Genomic DNA, 24,569 nt, shown 5'->3' on the forward strand with positions numbered 1-24,569 from the left:
ATGAGCAGACTCTAATGAGTGATGTGCATGTACGTTTGAACCGAGGTTCTGTGTTGCTAATTAATTGGCCTTGTTCCCTGGGAGAATGCTAAGAATGACTTCTCAAGCCTCATGTTCTGTTTGAACATAGAACCATCTTGCCCCTTTGCTGTTCAAATTGATGCTTCTGATTTTGCAAGCTTCGAGAAAACATGTTTTGCCTTGTATATTTTATTTAAGGCAGCTACTACCTGGTCCAAAACACAGTAATGTGAGCAGTCACGAGGCCTTCTTGCCATATGCATCTGTCATCACTGCTGTTCAAGCTACCAATTAGGTACAACTGAATGTATCTCAAGCCCTTCAATGAGACTGATGATGACTGCCGGTCTCCAATAATTTTTGCATTCTCTGTACATTCAGGTAGAGTGAGTGTGCTCCAGGTCCCCTCAATTAAATGTCACCTTGTGGGATGGAAAAAGCACCCTACATCTTTCATGCGTCCTGCCCACTGGAATATCTCCCCAGTCATACATGTAGTGCCAGAAAAGAAGGGGAGGGAAGACTCTTTCCAGCCTTTTGCAGGAATGAGGTAGGAGAATCAGAACTTGCAGGGGGGAACCTGGAGGAAGAGATATTGTGAGAGTTGATTCTCATAATAGCTAATAGAAACTAGTAGCCAATGTATGAATAGTATTGAGAGATAGAGTGGCTTGTCTTGTCAGAAGAAAAAGGTTTTGGAAAAAAACTCCCAAATATCAGAATTAGATAAAATATTAAATTTGAACAATTGACTGGTAAACGTAATTCCATGTTTTGTTTATTAAGTGGTAGTCACAATATTATTTTCTCATGAGAAAGACTCATGCATTTTCATTTTATATTACAAATTAATGCCCACACCTTAAAAATATGTTTGCATTCAAAGGATTAGGTGTGCAACACTGCTTTCATAATTACATATCCGTGAAGTTAAAATATATTCCTTACGACTTGATTTTGCAATATAGACAGAGAAATTAAACAAACTTTTATTCATATTCTATAGCATACTAGGCTGCTCATGTTGCAGTTATTGTAACAACATAGGGAAGCTGACCTGTATGGAATCAGAAAATCCAATCTGCCCTGCTCAGCATTGTCTACATCAAAGATGGTATTCCATACATTGCTGAACTCTGCTCCAAGTAGTGGGTTCTGGGAGTTGAAATATAGAAGCTTGTGGGTTTTGCATTCATATTTATACGAATTGGCAATGTATCATCAGGATTGAAGACATTAGCACAGAGATAGGACACTTTTGGAGCCTAGGAGTGACATGTTACATTTTTTTCAGGGAGAGTGAGGGCTGCAACAGGCACGATAATTTTAAACTAAACTAATTTTAGTTTAGACCCGTGATGGCAAACCTATGGCACATGTGCCACAGGTGACACGCAGAGCTCTATCTGCAGGCATGCAAGTCATCACCCCAGCTCAGCTCCACCATGCATGCATGCACACCCTCTAACAGGCAGCTGATTTTCAGGTCTCTGCCACACATTCGGGGGGGGGGCACTTGCAGGAGATGCGCATGCATGTGCAGTGGGTGGGGTCATGCACACATGTGCAGAGTGGCGGAGTACGGGGGGAAGTCTGCTGGAGCAAAATGGGGCAGGGCGTACCATGTCCATGTGTGGGGGGAGTGTGGGGGTGTTGCATGTGCATGTGCAGGGCACGGGGTGTTGTCATGTGTGCATTTCATTATGGATGTGGGCTGTTGTGCTGTTGCACACACTCTTGGCCTTGCACATTGCAGAGGTAGTATGCTGCCATTTCACACTGGTTCGGGCGAACTGATAGTGGCGGTGGTGTGAGGCTCCACCCCCCAGATGTCATCAAGAACTGCACATGCCCAGACACACACGCTCCCGCTACCGAACCAGTAGTGAAGAAAATAAAATACCATTACTGCACCACTCCTATGTTTCCTTGATTACGGTTTTCAGAATTGGTTTTCTATTACAAGAACTAATAGTGTGGTAAGTGTGATAAGGATAATCTTCAATACTTAAAAAATAGGCATAAAATTAAATATTTTGCAGCGTATAATAAAGTATCAGATGACAATGACACCAAGTATTGAGTACAGGAACATGACTGAAACCATACGTTTCAAACTTTATGCTATTGTGGCTCCATAAAATTATTTTTAAAAAGTAAGTCCCATGTCCTCAATAAATAAAAATAATGGTTTCATTGAATTTAAGGAATAATAAATTCAAGAAAGAAATATGCCACTTGCTTTAAATATTTACATTTAATCTACATATCAAATAAAATAAGGATCATACTTTACAGCTTTATAAGATAAAACGATTACCCTGAGAATCATCACCCATCCAATAACATTTAAAGCCATATTGAAGTTACATTGTGGCAATGTTTTGCAGAAATCTTGTGTGTTGTTTTCTAATATCATATTATTAAGTTTTCAGAGCTGGCTTACATAATAGTAATGGGAAAATTTCAAGAACTGTGATATCAGACTCTAAGAATGGAAGATTTAATACATGCTTGGTTTATTTTGCCAATAATTTCATCAACCCAAAAATGGAATGGGTAATTATCCTAGATCTAATTCTCACCAAGAGCTGATGTTTGTGATAAAATGCACACAATATCTTCTTTGAATTCATGATATTGGTGGAACAGAAACTCAGCATGCCAGATATTTGTCATGAACCAAAGTTAATTTCAGCAAATATAAAAAGATGATGGGCACTTTCCCACAACACTCTAATCAGATAAAAGTTTGAGATATGAAGGCCAAATCAGTTTATATTCAGCCTGTATCAGTTTCACATATATACAACCCTCTGTATAACTTCATAAGCCTGTTGATATTTTAATACATAATAATCATTGTATCTACATTTAATGACTCTTTTTCTGTGTAGGCACTTTGTACATTTTATCCCTAATAAGTACATTTTTATATGCAACATTCTCTAAGGCCCAGATTTTAATATGTCATTTCTACATTAAGGATTGTGGGACAAAAATCACAGATACATCCAGTGGTGTTCAATATCTAAAAAACAAATAGCCAATTTTTGTGACAGTAGCTTGAAAAGGATGGAGAGCTTCTAGGATTTAAATAGGCTTGAGCACAGTAGAGTTGAATATGGGAGCGTGTTATATTTGAGGTGCTGCGCATGTTTGTTTTGGGTTATGAGCAATCCGGGCCATGGTACATAAAATGTACATACAAGTCTTTTAAACAAACAAACAAACTCCGGGTGCTATATATCTGGAACTGTATTTGCATCTATCTTGATTTCTCTGTTCTTCAGTTTACAAATTGTGTGTGTGTGTGTGTGTGTGTGTGCACGCGCGCGCACATATGCATATGCGTGTGTGTGTTTGTGCTGTATTAGATTTCACACCTGCCAGGGCAATAAATCTTAGCTGTTCATACACTTTCACGCCGTAGACAGGAACAGAACATATGTATGAGATATCTTGTTTACAACAAAATCTACCCATATTGTATATATGAGAGTTCTTGTTTACAACAAAATACCTAATCTACCCATGCTGTTTCTGTAAGATTCTGCTCTTGAGTATGTGGTGAAAGTGTCTGGACAGTCAAGATTTATTGCCATGGCAGGTGTGAAGCATGGACAGTGTCCAGTACTATGGAGTTGAAAGGAGTTTTGCTGTCATAACCTGCTTGAGAAAGTTTGTCGCACCATGATGGAAGCAGAGAGAAATACAGTCTGATACATTCCCACATAAGGGGAAATACATTGATAGGGTTGCCTGTATATTATCTGGAAGTTCAAAAATAAAGTTTCATGTGGTAGGAGCAGACAGATAATAATTACCCTGTTATTAAAAATATAATTTTAAAGTGTAATCAAAGTGTAGTGTTTTGTCGCTGCTGATTTTGGTTTTTGCTTAATTTAATTCAAAGTCCATACATGCCAAATACTTATGTTCAGGATCTTCTTGCTGCACCATTTACAGATTGGATTCGTTCTCTTCTGGCCTACAAACAATATAGTAGACATTACACATGAAATTCAAATATAGCAAGTGAATGAATTTTTATACAGTATACAAACAGTATTTATGGTAGAGTTGTACAGTACTTTGGATTTATTTCCCTAAGATGCTTTAGAATATGTTGGAGCATGAATATACCATTTGTCCAAAACTTTTAAAAGCAGCTACATCTTTTCTCAGGAACCTTCAGCTGGCCTTTAAAAATTCACATATTCTATATACTGATCCTCTTTCTTGTCCTTGTCCGTCGTCTCCTCCTCCTCCTCCTCCTCCTCCTCCTCCTCCTCCTCCTCCTCCTCCTCCTCCTCCTCCTCCTCCTCCTCCTCCTTCCCTTCCCTTCCCTTCCCTTCCCTTCCCTTCCCTTCCCTTCCCTTTACTCCCCCCTTTTTTGTATTGTGATGTTTTACTTATTCACTAGGCTTTCAATAGAGAATATTGTTAATCCTTTTAAGCTCCTTATTCTAATGATTTATTTTGTTGGAAACCGTTGTGATCCTTCTTTGAATTTTAATGATTGCTGGCTATTCAAGGATTCATTGTTTTGACTTCCTGTCCTTACCTTTGTTTCTAACATGTCTGTAGGGAACACCTGTCTAATACTGTATCTGGCCTTGGTTCTCACTGGCTTACCATCTTCAGTCAAGCCTATCTTAAAGTGTTGTGTTGAAATGCTAGCTATTCATGCATGAAAATATACTTGCAGAGATAGACAGATGGACAGCAAAAAGATGGCTAAATGGATTGAGTCATTTTTGTCTGAATATAGTTCTGGTGCAAATAACTGCTCATCATGATTATCACACAGAGAAGTTTGCTGAATATGTCGGCACTTTAAAAACCGTGAAGACGCTGTATTTATAATTCCCATTTTTTTGAAGCGAATGAAATCTGTCTGCTTTTGTTGACAGAACCTAGCATAATTTGCTGAGACACAGGTCATGGCTTATATTTGTGTTGCATTTTCATCCCTCCTGTTAAAGTAAAGAATCTTTCTGCAAAAGAGAACATGCATTTATGGAAAGCCTTATTCTAATATAAGATTTGAACAGTGCTAATCTATTATGCATAATGTGTTTTTTTCTTTATATGCAGCCTTTTGGACTTTGATTCAGAATACCAGGAGCTCTGGGATTGGCTGATTGACATGGAATCCATAGTGATCGACAGCCATGACCTGATGATGTCAGAGGAGCAGCAGCTGCATCTTTACAAGGTTAAATCTTTTGTTGCTGCCTTTACCTAGCTATAGAAGATCTGATGAGTTTGACATGTCTTTCTCTCACAGGATAGCTCTGTGTTCATTGTATATATCATGGTGTCTATTAGAATTCCCTCCCCTGTCCCCAACCTCGTTTCCATTCCCTCTGTGCTGACAAGCCTGCGCCAACATCATAATTGTAAGAAAGTTCCCTACATCACATTCCATTTGGTACAATCCTATAGGAGGAATATTTGTCATTGGATGAATTGAAATGGATGAAACTGCATTCTTAAATAGACTGAAACAACATGAAGAAAAAAATGATTGTAGCATTTAGAAAATGTGCTTTGATAGGAAGTATTTTCAGACTTTCATTCTTTTTAGTGAATCTATTGTGTCAGGATATACAATTCTTATATTAGTTATTTTGAAAGCAGAAGCGCTCTTTTTAAGAATGCACAATTGTTATGAATGAAAAACACAATCTATAAATGTGTGCATTGATTATGAAGCTTTTTATTTAATGCAGAGAGAAAGACAGGGAAAACAATCCTTTCCTTACCATTGCTACTGCACAGGAAGGAACTATCCTTCCTTCCTTCCTTCCTTCCTTCCTTCCTTCCTTCCTTCCTTCCTTCCTTCCTTCCATTTACTTTAACTTTCATTTTAGATTGTTCAATCCTGTGGTGGATTGCTGATGTTACACCCCGATATGGGCGTACCGGTGCCTGCCGGAAGCACCGGGTACCATTCCATTCCAGTGCTCCCAGCAGGCACCCGCCCTCCTTACCTGTATTTGAGCTCTTCAGTGCTTCCATGCACATGCATGGAGCATACGGTGCCTGCGCAATGCTCCGCCGAGCAGCTGGAGCGTCGCGGAGGCATCACAGAGAGTTGCAGGAAGTAAGGACATGTGCACGTGCTGTGCGTGTGTGCATGAGTGCTGTGCGAGTTCATGTGGTGGATGCCAGGCCCCATTACACTGTGCCGGCTGCAATGGGATCCAGAATCTACCACTTGTTCAATGTGAAATGGAAGCAGAAAGTCAGAAATGTAGATTTTGTCACCAGAGAAGGCTTCATATGGAACTAGCAGAAAGTTGTAAATTGTTCTCATTTAGGCAACTTTTATTACACTAATTTTGACAATTGTCATCTTTGATTTGCATTGAGCATATGGCATATCTCAAAGAGCAGACTATGAAACAACAATAATAATAATAACAACAGCAGCAGCAGCTAGCCACCAAATCAACAACAATGTAGCATAACAACCACTGATTTGCTTTTAAAATTTCTTCCAGAAGAAATTACAGATTCAAGGTTAAAACAAGGCATTGCTTTTTTTATTTATCAAGTATGGTTTAATTATTTTTGCATTTTTTCTATATGGTTATGTTGAAATAATTTGCACAAAATGTTTGAATGGAAGAAAATTGTATATATTTAAATAAATAAATAGGTAATCTAGTGTACTGGTTTTTTTTAGAGCTGCTTATAAGTATATAAAAAATGCTGAGTATTTTTTAATATTTGCCTTTTTAAAATGAAAGTGCTTATAATTTAACCAATTTTTATACCAGATGTAGCCAGTTTGGTACAATGTTTAAGGCATCATGCTGAAAACAGGGAGATCATGAGTTCTAGTCCTGCTTTAGGCGCAAAGACATCTAGGTGACCATAGGCCAACTCAGTGATGGTGAACCTTTTAGGCACAGAATGCCCAAATGGAAGATGCATGTGCGCATGTATGCATGCGTACGCCAGAGCAGCAGAAACTCGATGTCCAACTGGCCAGCACACATGTGCGCCTTGGAAACCCTATGACCAGCTGGTCAGCATGCAAGCATGTGTTGGAAACCCTGACAAACAGTTGAACGGTACGCATGCACACATTGGAAACCCGACGAACAGCTGGATGAGCTGGGGTGATGCCATGGAGCTCTGCATGCCATCTCTGCCACACATTCCACAGTTTCGCCATTACAGGGCTGGTTGCTTTCTTTCAGCCTTAAGAAGGAGGCAATGGCAAATCATTTCTCAAAAACCTTGCCAAGAAAGTTACAGGAAATTGTCCAGAAGGTTGGACAAAATTGAATAGAAGAAAACATTTTTTTCCAATTATATTTCTGGTTATTTTTAAAAGTTTCTTCAAGCTTTTTTGAGTGTAAAAGGCTCAGGCTGCCATCCAGGGGGAACCTGTCCATCACCATCTCCGCTCGGCCATGCTTACATGCCACTAACGCTGCCACGTTGATGTTGCCTCTCTGATGTCGATTGAGCCTGTGGCTGCAGGTGGCTCTTGTACTCGGGTGCAACTGCCTACTCTGATTTAACTCTTTTGCTTGGATGTGGCTAACCAGGAAAGAGGCTATGGTGACACTGAGTGGGAGTGTGGCTGAGGGTGTGGTCATGGTGATTGGTGATGGTGGGTGGGTGTCTTCTGGGTGGAGTTGTGGGTGGAGCTGGTGGGGTAATGGTGTGTGTGTGTGTGTGTGTGTGTGTGTGTGTGTGTATACACCCATATATATAGAGAGAGAGAGGGGATGGTGTTAGAACTTGGTTAGAAATGATTTGGATTTGATTACCTTTGTATCATTGTCATTTAGTGCTGGTTATCACGTAGTTTCTTAGATAGAGATAAAAGTTTTTCACCAAACAAACTGAATCTCTGTTTGTATGCAACGTGAACGCCGGAACGTGACATCTTAATTTTCTTAGCTTTTTTGAGATACAATATCACAATAGTAGAGTACATTAATCGCCAGCACTATCTATAGTTGTTTGATATGTGAAGTGAATGCTGTTGTATGACATCTCTCTGGGCAAATGCATGGTAAAAGCCACTTTGATGTCAAAATGACATTGTGCACATCATGATGTCATTGTGCAAATGACACAATGCCCCTCTTGCCCAGGAGCATAATTGGCTGAGAAAGAAAGCACTAGGAAACAGTATTCATATACCATAACCCAAAGAGTTTCAGCCATCTTAGTTCAATTGAATGTATACCTAAAATAATACATTAAGAATATAAACTATATAAGAATTTCTATAGATACTCCTATATACATGTTCACAATAGACTTACGTTTTGTACTTTTTAATACTGATGATTGTACTTCTCAAGTTTCATATATTAAGAAAATATTCTAAGGATCAAGGTGAAATAGAATCAAATGATGTAGTATACCCACATACTACCAACATTGGGAGTCCTTATTTAGAACTCCCAAGATGAAGTTTAGCTCCATGAATGATTTCTAAATGTTCAAAAACTAATTGTGGATAGCATCACTTGTAATGGAGAGTCAGTTTGGTATAGTGGTAGAGGAGAGAAACCAGGAATTCTAGTATTGCCATGGGGATAAAGCCAGCTCAGTGATCTTGGGCTCTCTCAGCCCTAGGAAGAAGCCAATGCCAAACTACTTCTGAAAATCTTGCCAAGATAACTACAGATAACTAATACTGACTTGAAGGAACAAAAAAAGCTGGTGGGGTGGGGACACCAACCATAATGTTCCTTTCATAGGCCATCTTGGAATTGCCCTGACAATTCTGACTTAAAGGCACACACATACATTACTTAAGAGCTGTGGTGTCACAGTGGTTAGAATACAGTATTACAAGCTAACTCACTGCTCACTCCAGGAGTTTGTTTCTGAGCGGTTCAAGATTGACTCTACCTTCCAACCTTCAGAGGTTGGTAAAATGAGGACCCAGATTGTTGGGGGCAATATTCTGACTCTGTAAACCGCTTAGAGAGGGTTGTAAAGCACTATGAAGCGGTATATAAGTCTAAGTGCTATTGTTATTACTTGTGTTAGAACAGGCCAGTTTCTATTCAATTCCTTTTGATCCACAAATTCTTTTTGGATCATTACTTAATATTCTTGTGTCTCTGTAATATTGACATTTAGGTACTGTATATGATAAATGATTAAAACAAATTGCTCAAATATAATGAAGCTGAAGTTCTTTTTTAAAACAAATACTGTACTATGTCTGTAAAATAACTCTAGAAAATTTTAAAAGGGTACTCTTTGACTGTAAAATGGAGACATCAAATGTACATGAAATGAAATCCATCTCAGATTCATAGAAAATATGCCAGAGATACTTAAAGAATATTCAAATACCAGCAAACACTTAAAATAATCAGATATTGAGTGATTAGATTATTTTGGGTTAAAAATAGCAATGTAAGATTTGATTTGGGAATATGATGTTACATCTGGAAGGAAGCTGATATGAATATTCAGTGATAGCAGAGAAATGCTGCATGCAGTTTTAGTCATAACAGTCTTTACTTCAGGAATAAGTTTGAATTGCACTGCAAAGTACTATAAACAGTTGGACTACACAACGATCATAATTAGAAGACAAAAGGTAATTTAGAGCATGCAGGTACTCATATAGCATCTGTTAGTAACTCTTTAAAAAAGATGTATTTGCTTTAAGGAAGGGCCAGCAGGTGCTATTTCTGCACTGCAAATGCTCTAAATCATTATTTTTCCTTTTGAAGTTGGATTGTTGCATGGTCCTAACAGAAAACTTGGATATTTTTCTTTCAAAGAATTAAGCTATGGTGATTTTGTTACTGTCTTAACGTTAAAGACATCATAAAAACTAAAATAAAGCATATAATTCAAGTCAAATCAAAATTAAATATAAAATAGAGACTATAGTGTTTGGGTACCAAACATAGTGGTTATGGATTCCAAGCACCTTTGAAAAGTCTCCAAATATTTTTAATGGGATAAATAGCAAATTATTTAATATAAAGCAAATATAAGAATAGAATAGAATAGAATTCTTTATTGGCCAAGTGTGATTGGACATACAAGGAATTTGTCTTTGATGCATATGCTCTCAGTGTACATAAGGAGAATAAAATACATTCATCAAGAATAATTAGTTACAACACTTAGTGATACTCAATATTACTAATAAGCTTTCAAATTGTACTAATGAACAAATAAAATATAGAAATTGAAAGACTCAAGCAACATGGTTATTAGTAACTAGGAAGGAAAAGAAGAAGAATAGTAATACAGTCTTAGTAAATTATTTGACAGTATTGTGGGAATTAGTTGTTAAGCAGAATGATGGCATTGGGGAAAAACTGTTCTTGTGTCTAGTTGTTCTGGTGTGCAGTGCCCAATAGTGTTGTTTTGAGGACAGAAGTTGAAACAATTTATGTCCAGGATGTGAGGGGTTTGCAGATATTTTCACAGCCCTATTTTTGACTTGTGCAGTATACAGGTCCTCAATGGAAGGCAGATTGGTAGCAATTGTTTTTTCTGCAGATCTAATTATCCATTTGAGTCTGTGTCTGTCTTGTTTGGTTGTAGAGCCAAACCAGACAGTTATGTCAGATATCTGCACCAGATGCAGATGCAGATATGCAGATATCTGCACCAGATGCAGATGACAGACTCAATAATTCAATAATAAAGATGATGATGATGATCAACTAATAAGTCATAATATTTTTTTACTGATTGCATGGATAGATTTTCTCTAAGATGATCTCTTCTTACCTTGGTTCTTCAGGGCTTCCAACAGTGCACCAATCACCATTTAAGCTTTGTCCATTCACCTTGCTGTTGGACATCCTTTCTCTTTTCTTTTACCTTCTTTTCTTTCATCTTCCAAGCCTCTTAAGAGATGTACAATAGGTCTTCTCATAAAGTGTTCAAAGCATGATAATTTGAGTCTGGTTATTTTTGTAGTCATTAGCTTGGTCTTCTTCATATTTAATCTTACTCCCATTTTTTTCACTGTACTCAGCCCTGTAGATAGTTTGCATTCTGTTATCAATGGGATGCCAACAGTATAGAACAAGTCATTCCTGTTTCTTCCCTTCAGTTTTTTCGTGAAAACAGGCCTTTTTTTTTAAAGGGCATGAATAGCCTTTAGGAGGCTTGTAGAGTCCTCGGGGGGGGGGAACGAGCAAAAAATGGCCGGTTTCCATGAAAACGGCCCCAGTTTTTGTCAAAAAAGGGCATGCATAGCCTTTAGGAGGCTTATAGAGTGCTCCTGGGGGATGGGAGTCCAAAATTGAGCAAAAAACAGCCCGTTTTTGTTCATTTCTGCCCTCCCCAGCCCCCCAGGAGCACTCTATAAGCCTCCTAAATGCTATGCACTGCCATTTTGGTGAAGGGGCAGGGTTCCAGGAGGCAAAAAAATGCTGTATTCAGTGTATAAGACACACTCAGATTTTTCTGTCTCTTTTTTGAGGGAAAAAGGTATGTCTTATACTCCCAAAAATATGGTAGATTAAATAATAAGGGAAGGGAATAGAGCCGTGATGGCAAACCTATGGCATACATGGCAGAGGTGGCACATAGAGCTCTATCTGCTGGCACATGAACCAACGCCCCAGGTTAGATCTCCATGGCATTTCTTTCATGAGCTACTGTTCATGAAACGACAGAACAGAAGCTCACAAAAGAAAAAGATCTTGCCTCTTGCTGCACTGCCAGTGTTGGGATGCACCGCCTCCCACTGGCTGGTCTTCAAGTCTATGCTGCACATGCATGTATGTCCACGCATTCATACGTGTGCACACCTTTCAGTTTGGGCAGTTTAGGTGCTCAGTGGATAAAAGGTTTGCAATCACTGGAATAGAGCCTTACCTCACTCTTTTGCAGCCCCAGAAGTTGTTGATTTCATCAAGCTCTGTCTGGCTTATGGATTCCTCATCTACATATAGGTTTAAGATGATCGGGAATTTCCATTTCCAAAACACATTGTCCAGACTGGCAACACAGTCAAAGGCTTTTCTATGATCAGTAAAGCACATATTGAATTTTGGAAAGTATTCTTTGGATTTCTCAATTATCCAGTGTACATAAATAATGATGTCTCTTGTTCCTTTGCTTTTTTTTTAATGCCAGCCTGAACATGTGGCTTCTTCTTTTCCATGTAGGGATCTATGATATCTTAGATTATTTTAAACATTAGATGGTAGTATGTGAAAATAAATTTATTTTTTATTCTGGCCTCATGTATGAGTTTTGAATGCATGAATTAGGGAAAAAAGAGTACCTCTAATATAAAACTAAATACAGTATAATATAAAGCAACATGTATTACACAGAGAGATAATATTTGATGCAAGAATATTTCATTGATCTTCCACGTCTGGCATCCGAGAGGAAAGTTAGTTATATTGGCTAATCTTGTGCACACTTACCAGGCAGTAAATTGTATTACATTTTCCTGCAGAGTTTAAGCTTCACTCATGTTCATTGCTGGTTGAAGAGAAAAGAGCTAGCATCAATTCTTATAGGATTCCATCCAGTTGCCTAACTGGAATCCTATACCAACCAGGCAATTAACTAGATACAAAGTCATATGTGAGAATTTTCCAATGTAAGAACAGATATATTCTGAATTTGATCAGATTTAGAAAGTAAATGTGGAGTTCTTTCTCATTCTAGTTCTCTCTTATGAATGAACAAAGGGGATGACTGTAATGTATGAACCACATCTAGCAACACTTTTAGCACTAATAATAAAATTCAAAATTTGTTATGAGTCACATTACAAAATATGAAAATTTTAAGATGTTTACCAAATACAATTAAATTCCCAGAATTTGTGATATGTTCTTGATGAAAATAATAATAAAATGATGTGTAGGTATTTCAAGATGTTGTTGATGATGAAGATGAGCATGATGAGAACTAACTGCAGTCAATTTCAAATGATTAATGCCTCTTGTTAAAACATACCCATGTATTGATAGCTGGCATTTATTGCAAGTGGAAGATTATTCATTTCAAGCCTTGCTGGAGAAGTGATTAATGCTATCTGTCACCACGTGAGGGCTCACTTGACAACATAAATTGAGCTTTGAAGTAGAAAATGTGCATCTTTTTGGCACAAAATTTACATACCAGTCCTCACACTTTTCAGTGTTGGTCAGTATGGACTGAAGTTGTTTGTCCTGGTCATCTTCTTACAGAACTATACCATGACTATTTCTGTAGACAAACGCTATCTGATGAACAGTCTTTTTAATTCATGATACTTTCCTACACCAACCAGTTCATTGCACTTTCTCTTTTCTTGTGATGAGTTTCTTAAATCCACAGAATTTTCCTTCCAGATATTGAACTGATAAGTAATTGCACCTCTGAGCCAGCTCAGCAAAGCATCTCTGCCAGGTTACATGCTGTGTTATCACTACTGCCAGCAGTAATCTTTGCCTCTATGGAGTCTATAAATGAGAAAGATCTATAATAAAACAAGTACATTGCAAGACAAGAGTATGCATTAAAAGTGTAATAACAATATAGAAATAGGCAGACTGAGTATGAAAAAATGCTCTTAAATTCACAGTTCAGCGTACGTTCGCTGTGATGTTTTTTTTCAGATCTCATACTGATTCATATCAACTTCTCTGTCCTCTTGTTTTATGCTGATAGATGCAGAGAGCATATCTTCTTCTTTTTTAAGGCATAGTACTCAGTCATGTTTTGTTGCCCCTTAACTTAATCTTTAATTGTTTTCACATCCAAAGAATTCTCCTTCTGTTGCCTCTGGAGGGCATTAGAATACAATATTATTTTAAAAAGCAAGCCTGAAATTATTTGAAACCTTCAATCAGATGGCATTAGATTATAGTCTGGCATAAAAATGATCCTCATCACATGGACAATACACAGTTGGGTTTCTTGTTTTAATCTACTGGTTTCCAGCATGCCAAAGAATTGAATGTTGAGAAGTAAACATTTGACATTTCCTGCTTACTAGGTTGCCTAGCCAATAATGTTTCTAGTTAGAATTAGAATTAACTAAAATTAAAATTCTTTATTGGCCAAGTATGATTGGACTCGCAAGGAATTTGTCTCTGGTGCATAAGCTCTCAGTTTACATACAAGCAACAAGGATACATCATGATCATAATCATAAAATACAATTATCATTAATCATAAGATACAACACTCAGTGATAGTCATAGGATACTAAATAAAAACAATCAATATAAATTATAAGATACTAACAACTAAGTTATAGGCATAAGAAGCTAGAAAATAGGTAATAGGAAAGATGACAAGGCTAATAATAACACAGCCCTACTAGATAGTTTGACATCCCAGAGCAAAAGAGAATGTTGCGGGAATTAGTTGTTTAGCAGAGGGATGCCGTGCCCTGTACTGTTGTTTTGAGGAAGGAAACTGAAACAGTTTATGACCAGGATGTGTAGTGTCTGTTGAAATTTTCATAGCCCTTCTCATGCCTTCTAAGGCTGGGGTGTGTATTACAACAGTGAGTGCCTAAGTCAGTCAACCACTGTTTCAGACCCAAAGCTGCAGAGTAGTTGGCTATTTGACTGAGAGTAAGATAAAAAGAAGAAAATGATAGCAATATTGGTCAAACAATGTAACAAGTAAAGAGTTTGGATGTATCAACTTTTGATTTGCTAGTGTGGTAAAGACCGATATTAATATACATTTCATGATTATGCATATACAGCTCCATGTGAGTTTGTGTTTGACATCTGCATGAGTTTATCTTTTAATCTTCAACGAACACCTGCTTTTTAGTCATTCTTTTGATTTTAAAACACACAATCAAAATTAAATATTTTGGATATGTCTTGTTTATTCTAATAAACCAACATATTGCACAGCTAAATATCAACTAGATTTTGTTTGAATATCAAAAATATGGATCTGATCACACAAACATTCTATAAAGTTCCAGTGACAATTATCCTCAAGAAGTATTATAGGATCTGGCCCAAGCATAGAAACTCCTCTTATTAATCCTTTAATAGAAACCTCTGTATTGATGCAAGATTTCTGCCTGGAGAGTTCAAAATTTAAGCAAATGAGGATTTATTGAAGCTGTGGCGATTAGAAATGAGTGTACTAGATAAAGTTAATGATAATTCCTTACATTTTCCCCAGAAGATTAATTGTATGTTAGATTAAAACCCCATTAAATTCAGTAAGATGTGATTGTTAAAATTGTTAGCATGTAGGGAATAAAATTAACCAAACATTTCTTTACCAATATAAAAAATGTTGGCATCTCCTCTGACATTTGAAGGTTTGATTATGAAAACATTTGAGGTGCTTGAAATACATATTATATAAAATCTGCCCTGATTAAAACTTCAGAAAGGAGGTGTGCATGGTGGGTTAGAAAAATGCTGCTACTGGCATAATGATTTATAAAGAATGTGTTGATTTAATAACAGGAGAGCTTAAACACAAAGCTGTCCTATAAAAGATAGGTTGTTCCCTTGGCTAAATGGTATTAAAATTTGTGGAAAAAAGTGAAAGCTTTGTAAAGAAAGTTAGATTAAAAACCAGCTACCTGCCTTCTCCCCTGGGTGAGGTAAATAGTAGCTGGAGGAGAGAGTAATTAACATTGGACAAACAGGTTTACATTAAATGTATATAGAGTTGGAACCATATATCAGCAGGACCACCTATTCCCAAATGCGCCCATCAATTATGATCCTCAACAGGAACCGTTCTCTGGTTGCTTCTAATCATCACAGCTAATGAGAAATATGTTCTGGCATTTAAATCAATGGAACTTTTACATCTACTAAAATCTTTTCCCCCTATGATTGTAATTGTTATAGTGTCTCCCTCTCTCTTTTTGTCTTCTGTTCAATCATGTCCGATTCTCAAGGACTGACTGGACCAGTCCCTGAAGGGTTTTTTTTGGCAGATGTGGTTTGCCATTACCTTCTTCCTAGAGCTGAGAGAAAGTGACTTGCCCAAAGTCATGCATCTGGCTTCATGCCCAAGGCAGGACTAGTCTCCATCACAGTCTCCTAGTTTGTAACCTGATTTCTTTAATTGCTACACCAAGCTGGCTCTCCATCTCTTGTTTTATGGTAATGTCAATAATGTTCTATTTTAAATGTTAGAATGGCAATTTATTGGTTTTATTCTTTGTATTTCATGTTGAAATCAATGGCTAAGTGTGAGAGCTTCTTCTGTCAGGATCAGAAACAGACAGCCTGAGACTGGATTAGTTCATACTGAGACTGAAAAAGTACAATCATAAGACCTAGGAACAAACCATCCCTACCACCACCACGCGGTGGCTCAGTGGCTAAGACACTGAACTTTTCAATCAGAAAGATCAGCAGTTTGGTGGTTCGGATCCCTAGCACTGTGTAACAGAGTGAGCTCCCATTATTTGTCCCAGCTTCTGCCAACCTAGCAGTTCGAAAGCATGTAAAAAAGCAAGTAGAAAAATAGGGACCACTTTGGTGGGAAGGTAACAGCATTCCGTGCACCCTTGACGTTTAGTTATGCTGGCCACATGACCACAGAGAACATCTTCAGACACGCTGGCTCTTTGGCTTTGAAATGGAGATCAGCACCGCCCCCTAGAGTAAAAAAATGACTAGCAAATATGTGCGAGGGAAACCTTTACCTTTACCTTTTACTACCACCATCTCCAAAAGTTTCAATCTGGCTGCATCATGCAGGTAGAAAAAACAGTACAAGAATTTCAACCTTATCCCAAAGGTGCTTTTTTCCAAAGGCAATTGGACTCTCTTTGTTTTGTTTGAAGCCGTTGTGCTTCTCATCCAAGAAACTTCTTGGATGAGAAGTGAAATCTCTTCAAGCAAAACAAAGAAAGTCCAGTTGCCTTTGGAAAAAAGCACCTTTGACACAGCCATTGACTGAGAATTTCCATTGACAATTTCAATCTCAATTTCACTTTAAATAAGGGCTGTAATGTTGCAGTTACTGAAATGCTGTCATAACAACTTCTTTACTTTTTACATAAAAAGTTTACCCAAGATAAGCATCCTGGAATGTCTACTTGAGTCTGCTTCCAGTTGTAGTAACTGCTAAGAGAAGTCTTGTTAGTTTACCATGTTAAAAAACCATTCGTACCATTTGCTGCCTAATTTATTTAAAATTAATAATGATTTAAAATAATGTATCGAGTATTTTTTATGTATTTGTTTATTTGTTTATTATTTTTAAACAAATTTATATGGTCTCACACGTGGTAACTCACACACAGTGACTCTCACATGGTGATGACAGGAGGCTGACAAAACTAAAAATTCACCTTACAATAATTCTTTTTTAAAATTTATATATTAATCTGGACTTTGGAAAATAGTATCTTTCATTTTATTTCATTGATGAACCTGCAGATATGTTCTCCATGGTGTAAGTATGTTTGAGGTAAAACCTTGAATTCCTGCATCATATTGTGGAAAGGATAGGCTCATTAATAACTTCTCTAAGTCAAATATAGTATTCTTCACCAAAAGGCTTGCTTTTTGTTACTGGAGAATTAAGTAACAGTGAATAATAAATAACATCACTACAAATCCATTATTTTTCAACCTGCTGTTGTCTGGAAGAAACAAAACAATCAGAGCCACAGGTTTATTAATGCTGTACTACATTTCACAAGTATCAAAGATCGGGAGACTAACTGTCCACTGACCTAGACATCTTTAAAACTAAAGGTTTTTAATTAGTGGTTGTTGGGTTTTTGTTTTTGTTTTGCTTTTTAGTTCTCATATCTGTTCCTACAAAAAACTAAGACCCATGGAACTGGTCCAATGTAATTTGTTTAAGGTCTAATTTTTGAGTCCCCCAGAATATCCCTTTTTTTCTTGCTACAACTGGAATCAGGAATCAATTACTTCTAGGAAAGCCACTACGATGCTTTGTCACCTAACATTCTGTGTAAAATTAATATCTAGGTAGGAGGGTTATTTTTACTTATTTGAATAATTACCAATCATCTTAGAGGGAAGGGCATTGAATTTGACCTGTCATAGTATGAACTTTAATCCCATATTAGAAGGGTCAATGGATAATTGAAATAATATGGCCTCGGTGTCAATCTTCACAGTGACTGGATCACAATCTCCTTTAGTTTGTGGGGTGCTATGGAAGGAATAACAATCCAAATACTAACTAGTAACTATTAATAGCCTAGTAATCCACTAAGTGTAGTTGTTATGATATAGGGAAAATACATTCTTTTTGGTTTGTGTAATTGTCATTAGGAGGCTAATGATTAATGCTCTGTCATTGTTAAACATTAACATAATGATATATTTATCATATGAGGTTGACTCAGTCTTCCATCCTTCTGAGATGAGTAAAATGAGGACCCAGATTGTTGGGGGCAATATGCTGACTCTGCAAACCACTTAGAGAGGGCTGTAAAAGCACTATGAAATGGTTATTTTTTTGGTTCATGGGTGAGATTATAAACCTTATTAGTTCCTTATGGAATTTCCTTTTTATTGTTCCTACATACTATATAGTTAATTTTTTCCAGTATGATTGTTGACTATAGATAAAGCTTACACTTACCCGAAGAAAATCATAAGGATATTGATTCATAAGCGATTTGAAATTATGCAGTAATCAACGGAAATAAGCATGCCTTTGTAAAGAACAAATCTTGGTATGCTAATCTTATCATATAACTTCTTTAATAGATTATAGGGATGTTATAGACATAATCAGTGGTGGGTTTCAAATTTTTTAGAACCTCTTCTGTAGGTGTGGCCTGCTTTGTAGGAGTGGCTTGCCAGCCATGTGACTGGGTGGGTGTGGCCAACTTATAAAATGTGGTGAAACTCATTTAACAACACTTTTGCTTAGCAACCAAAATGTTGGCTCAGAAACTCTGGCATTTGAAGCATGCAAGTCTTAAAGCTGTCAAGTTACAAGACCCTTGCACCCCTAACCCTTTAGAAAAAAAAATCAGGGGTGTTCAAACTTGACAGCTTTAAGACTTGTGGACTTCAACTCCCAGAATTCCTCCTCCAGTCATGTTGGCTCAGGAACTCTGACACTGAAGTGTGCAAGTCTTAAAGCTGTCAAGTTACAAGACCCATGCACCCCTAACCCTTTAGGAAAAAAACCCCATAGGTGTTCAAACTTGACAGTTTTAAGACTTTAAGGTTTACATAGGACTCTTAGAGGCAGGTGGGGCGATTGGTGAGCCAGCCAATCAGTGAGCGGCGGGCAGGGCAAGCATGGTGCGGGTGGAGGGAGCTGGAACCGGTTCTAAATGGCATGGTAGATTTGTGGAACCTCTTCTATAGAAGAGGTTAGAACTGGCAGGAACCCACGCCTGGACATAATACATCTTGATTTTATATTCTATGCATGCTCATTAGCAGGATAGTTAAATAAATGGTATTATATTTAAACAGATACTTAGATGGCTTGAAGAGTTTTCATCAATGGCTTTACCAAACTATATTTTAAATAAGATACTCCAAGGTTTAATTCCGGGGTACCTTCAATATTTCTTTAGTGACTTAAATGAAGAAAAGGAGAGAATACTTGTTAAATTTGCAAATGACACAAAATTGGGTTAGAAAGCTGATGTTCAGGTAAGCTGGAGAAATGAGCGAACTGGAGCCAAGGTGGCGCAGTGGTTAAATGCAGCACTGCAGGCTACTGCTAGATCAGCAGGTCAGCGGTTCAAATCTCACCGGCTCAGGGTTGACTCAGCCTTCCATCCTTCCGAGGTGGGTAAAATGAGGACCCAGATTGTTGGGGGCAATATGCTGACTCTCTGTAAACCGCTTAGAGAGGGCTGAAAGGCCTATGAAGCAGTATATAAGTCTACTGCTATTGCTATTTTACTTGTCTGAGTTATAGTTTACTTGATTACTTTCAGCTAATTTCAATAAAATAAAAATAAAATGGTTAAATATAGAACAGTTGGCTTGGTCATGGTGACTATAAAAATTATTATATTATTCAGTTTCTATTATTAGAATAGAAATTGACTATGAGCCAGCAATTTGATATTGGTACATCCAATTTTAGACTGTATAAATAGGGTATAATGTCCAAATCATGGGAAGTAATCAATTTATTTTGATTTAGATCATAGAAAATTGAGATGAAATGTTATATAAAAAAAATCCTTCTCAATCAGTGAAACCAAGGAGATGGTGTCTCTTTCACTAGATGTTCAAACAGATGCTAGATATCTACTGGTTTTGGTGGGGTGCTTTAATTTGGATATCTGCTTAAATGGTCCTTTTCAAATCTATTATTCCATGTCTCTGTGTTAATGCTCAGATTTTATTGTTCATAATTCATTTAAATCACTTTGTGATTTAATGATGAGGTATATGGAAATGGAAATGAAGAAGAATGTAATTTTTATCCTTGTTTTTATCTAACTTCTTTTATTAATGGCAGATACAGAATTGCACTGCATTCTAAGTTTCGTCTCTGATAAAAGCAAATAGTATTAATTATAATTATATTAATTAATTTATTAAACAAATAACTCACACATGGTGACTCTGGGTGGTATAATAATTTACACACAAATAAGCACACACACACACACACAACTCCACCCCTTTTGCTTTGTGGTGGTGACAGACACAATTCAACAAACCACTTGGGCTCCATATCAGCTGGAGTCCTAAGACAGAACCATGTCTTCAGAGCTTTTTGAAAAAGTAACAAGGGTGGGGGGGATGTTATTTCTGGGGGAATGATGTTCCAGAGAGGGAGCCACTACAGAGAAGGTCCTTCTTCTTGGTCCCAACAGATGTATTTCCTGACCAGATGGGACAATGTTTTGGTGTATTACTTTATTATTTGCCCATTAAATATGCTGCTCTAAATGCATCAGAAGGTTGATGAGTAGATTGGATTCACCAACAACCAAAAATAAATACTTCTGAGAACCTTGTTCCTATCATATTTTAATTTGTAGTACAAACATATATGTTGCTAAGTAGTCCAGGATAAATTATTGCTGAATTAAATCTATTACTTGTACAGGGAATGAGCCTGTAGTGATGCATCATATGCTTGAGGCAGCAATCATTCGTGGACAAATTCACAGATCTGCGACTAAAAAGCTGTTTGATTATTTTCATCTAATTTCCATGTATTTTGGTGTGCTGAAAACAAATAAAATATTGAAAAAACTCCTAACGTCACGATTTGCCACAACATGCAAAATTGTCTTCAAATTTATCATTTTTTTAAAAAAAATGGTATTTTTTTATATTATGGGTTTTTAATCAAATTTAAAGTCCAAATTACTATTAATTAATTCACATAAGTGCATTTAAGATATAAAATGCCAAAAATACCTTAAAGGGTTTTTCCGAGTTATGTAAAAAAAATACCACTATAAATCTGATGGTCAGCAATATATACATAAGCTAAGCAAGTTTTAAGTCTGTGCTTCTAATGGTTAATCTTTCCTGAAGAATCCAGTGGGAGGGAGACACAGGGCAGATAGCAGCATCTCCGGTCAGTGCAGGGGGTGTGGCCAGCACTGTGATGTCCCGTGTACAAACACAGAGCTGCTCTCTCCTGCATGCCACACTTGTGCATGAATCATCATCAGGTTCTTGGTTCTAGGCTGTTCACACTTTTTCATCACAATTCATGTTAGCTCGTCATTCTTCAACCATTATGTTATGGCTCCGTGAAAGTGTATTAATTCACCAGACAGTTTCTGTTTAATCTGTGGTGAATATACAGTGTTGAAGCAACAGCAGAGCTGTGTATACCAAATACCCTTGTTTTCTGTGTCTATGGGACAGTCGAGACCGACAAAATCACTGGACCAAGAAGAGTTGGCAGCTGAGGGTGCTAACAGTCGGTGAAAAAAATGTCCTCCGAGAAACTTTGGTACCTTTCCATAAAGTTCTTCTACCACCTCTCCACATAAAATTGAGATTGATGAAGCAATTCGTAAAATCACTTCCAAGAGATGGAGAATGCTCCGAATACTTGGTCACCAAGTTTCCATGCCTGTCGGAGGCAAAATTGAAGGAAGGTGTGTTCGTCTGACCAGACATTAGAAGGCTTATAGTTGATCAAAAGTTTGTCAATACCATGACGGATCCTCAAAAAGAAGGATGGATTGCATTTAAAGAAGTCGTACAGAAATTTTTAGGCAATAACAAAGATCCTCACTACAAAAAGATCATTGGAAGAATGTGAAAGCATTTCAAGCTTTAGGTTGCCTGATGAGTTTGAAAGTGCATTTCCTCCAGTCCCACCTTGACTACTTTCCTGAAAATTTGGGAGCTGTGAGTGAGGAACAAGGTGAACGATTCCACCAAGACGTTAAAGAGATGGAAAGGAGATACCAGGGAAAATGGAGCATTACAATGATGGCAGACTACTGTTGGATGCTCCAGAGAGACATTCCAGATGCTACTCACAAGTGTAAATGCACCAAGAGGAGCATCACAAGGAAGAAGAATCGAGTTTAGTGTGTAGGTGAGCTCATTTCAGTTCAAAAAAGGATTTTCATGAAAATATTGTAATAAAACTTTAATTTTATAAGTCTATTTCCATTTATTTTGAGGTATTGCCTTATTTAACATAGTTACCTAAATTGTCAGGAAATGTGATGTCCTATGAGGAAATGGAGGTCATTTTCGGATTCAGCGCACCAAAAAACATAAAGATTACATGGAATAACCAAAACAGCTCTTGAATTATTATTATTATTATTTTTTTGCAGACCTGTGTTATGTCTCTTTCTTTTCACTAGTAGAATGTATGAGGATAGAGGATTTCTGTGCTTCTGAAGGTGCAGCTCATTTTCTCCTCTGGGTGTGCTGCTGCTCCATGTGTCTCTTTCCCAGCTCTGTGCGATGCTGTGTCCTGAAGTGGATCAAACAAACCATGGTGAATGTTTCCCTCATTTGCATCACTTCTAGACAGCCCCTGTCGTAGTCTTTGCTGACAGGAAATCACTGTCTTTGTCACCTTTCTTCAGTGATCTCCTTTTGGCAGAGATGGTCCATGTGACCAGGATTAATCACAACAACAATTCTGGCTTAGAATTCAATGACATGTTTTGCTCAGTGCTCCAATAACAGTGTAGGCTGAAATCAGTAGGAAATGACTACATTAATTTCGGAGTGAAAAGATAATTAACACTTAAAGAGTAATGTTATAACTCATGAAGCTATAATTCAAATGCATGGAAAAATGTGTTGTGGTGGTGAAGTGCGGGGGAATGGACGAGTTCTCTGTTTTATAGTTAGAAATAAACTTAAAATAATTTGGGAAACTGAACATGGAGGAGGTGAAATATATTTGAAGAGAACAGTGAACAGAAGCTATAATACTTCAGTGTTTGAAACTGCAGCCTGAAGTATGTGTAAAGTGCTTACTTAGATGATATGAATAGGATACGGGCAAACAAAAGCAGCAGTGTGCTCGGAGAATGCTGTGCTTAAGGAGTTTCCTTGGCAACAGAAATGCAGTTCCAAAAGTAGACAGAACTTTCCTCAGAAAACATGCTATTAATAACAACCTTCCGGAACAACCTGGAACAATTTGACTACTTGGCAGTGATAATGCCAAGTGTTCTGCAAATTAATGTAACACAACAGTTATATGTTTTCTCCTGGCCATAATTCTTCTGGAGCTGAAGTCTGGGTTCTGTTCTGTTTGTGGGTATAAATGCACGAAGCCATTCCAAATGTTAGCAAAGTGAAAGAAAGCTGGTAGTTCAACAAATGCCCTCCCTGTATCATTTCATCTTGAATAACAGCTTTGTCCAAAGAGATGATTTTATTCTAATTAGGAGGACAAAAAAGCTTACATGCTTAGTGAAGCCAGCAGTGAATGTATTTTTAATTTTACTAATTTACAAATGAGTAGACAGTATTTTAACAAATCCAGGAAGGCTGGGGGAATTTAGTATACATTTATTCATCCCAACTGTTTATCATCTCTCTGTGTATCACTCTATGTGTAAGCCGTACACTTTTTAATCTACAAAAAAAAATTCCCCACAAACAAGAATATTGGCAACATTTCTTCTTATTTACTGGCATGGTTACCCCCCACTGGTTGAGGGTGGCTTCTAAAGTTAACATTATCAGAAGCTGAAGTTAATCAGACGGCCCCTGCATATTCTCAACAAGTCCAAGAGCCAGCAAAAAAAGTATAAAATATGCTATCCATGCAGACTTTTCAAAATAGATCATGGTAGCTGTCTGCCAAGAGAATAAACTAATTTCAGATCTGCCTTGCCAAGTAGAATCATTAGAATTCTGTTAAAGGCCATAAGTTTACTAGACGGGAAAGGTAGGCTGCTCTACTGCCTTGACCTTTCCTGAATCCTTAGATCTAAAGGTTAAAAGTAATCAATATCTCATTGTGCATCCTGGTAATACGTAATAACCATCATGTTAAAATCTAAATGATTGCAGATCGCACTTAAGCATGTTGACCCATTTGGGAGCCTTGTTTAATTGCAATCAGGATACTGATTATGGTTTGCTAATAAACTTTTAACCTAAATGGCAAAAATTGCAGCCTTTAGCTTTTTATAAAATATGACT

At 37.3% G+C, this 24,569-nt stretch overlaps 1 protein-coding gene across 3 annotated transcripts in view; it reads left to right on the forward strand.

Annotated features, from left to right (window-relative positions):
* Nucleotides 1–24,569, forward strand: part of AKAP6 (A-kinase anchoring protein 6) — a 267,040-nt gene that overhangs the window by 172,164 nt on the left and 70,307 nt on the right. For all 3 annotated transcript variants that reach the window (XM_087723435.1, XM_087723439.1, XM_087723448.1), the window contains one exon: nt 5,122–5,242. In XM_087723435.1, the coding sequence (XP_087579561.1) occupies nt 5,122–5,242 (121 nt within the window). The remainder of the gene's footprint in view (nt 1–5,121; nt 5,243–24,569) is intronic.

This window comes from Thamnophis sirtalis, unplaced genomic scaffold, assembly GCF_051295495.1.
Source record: "Thamnophis sirtalis isolate CommonGarterSnake01/CBP01778 unplaced genomic scaffold, rThaSir2_p1.2 scaffold_1, whole genome shotgun sequence".
Taxonomy (NCBI): domain Eukaryota; kingdom Metazoa; phylum Chordata; class Lepidosauria; order Squamata; family Natricidae; genus Thamnophis; species Thamnophis sirtalis.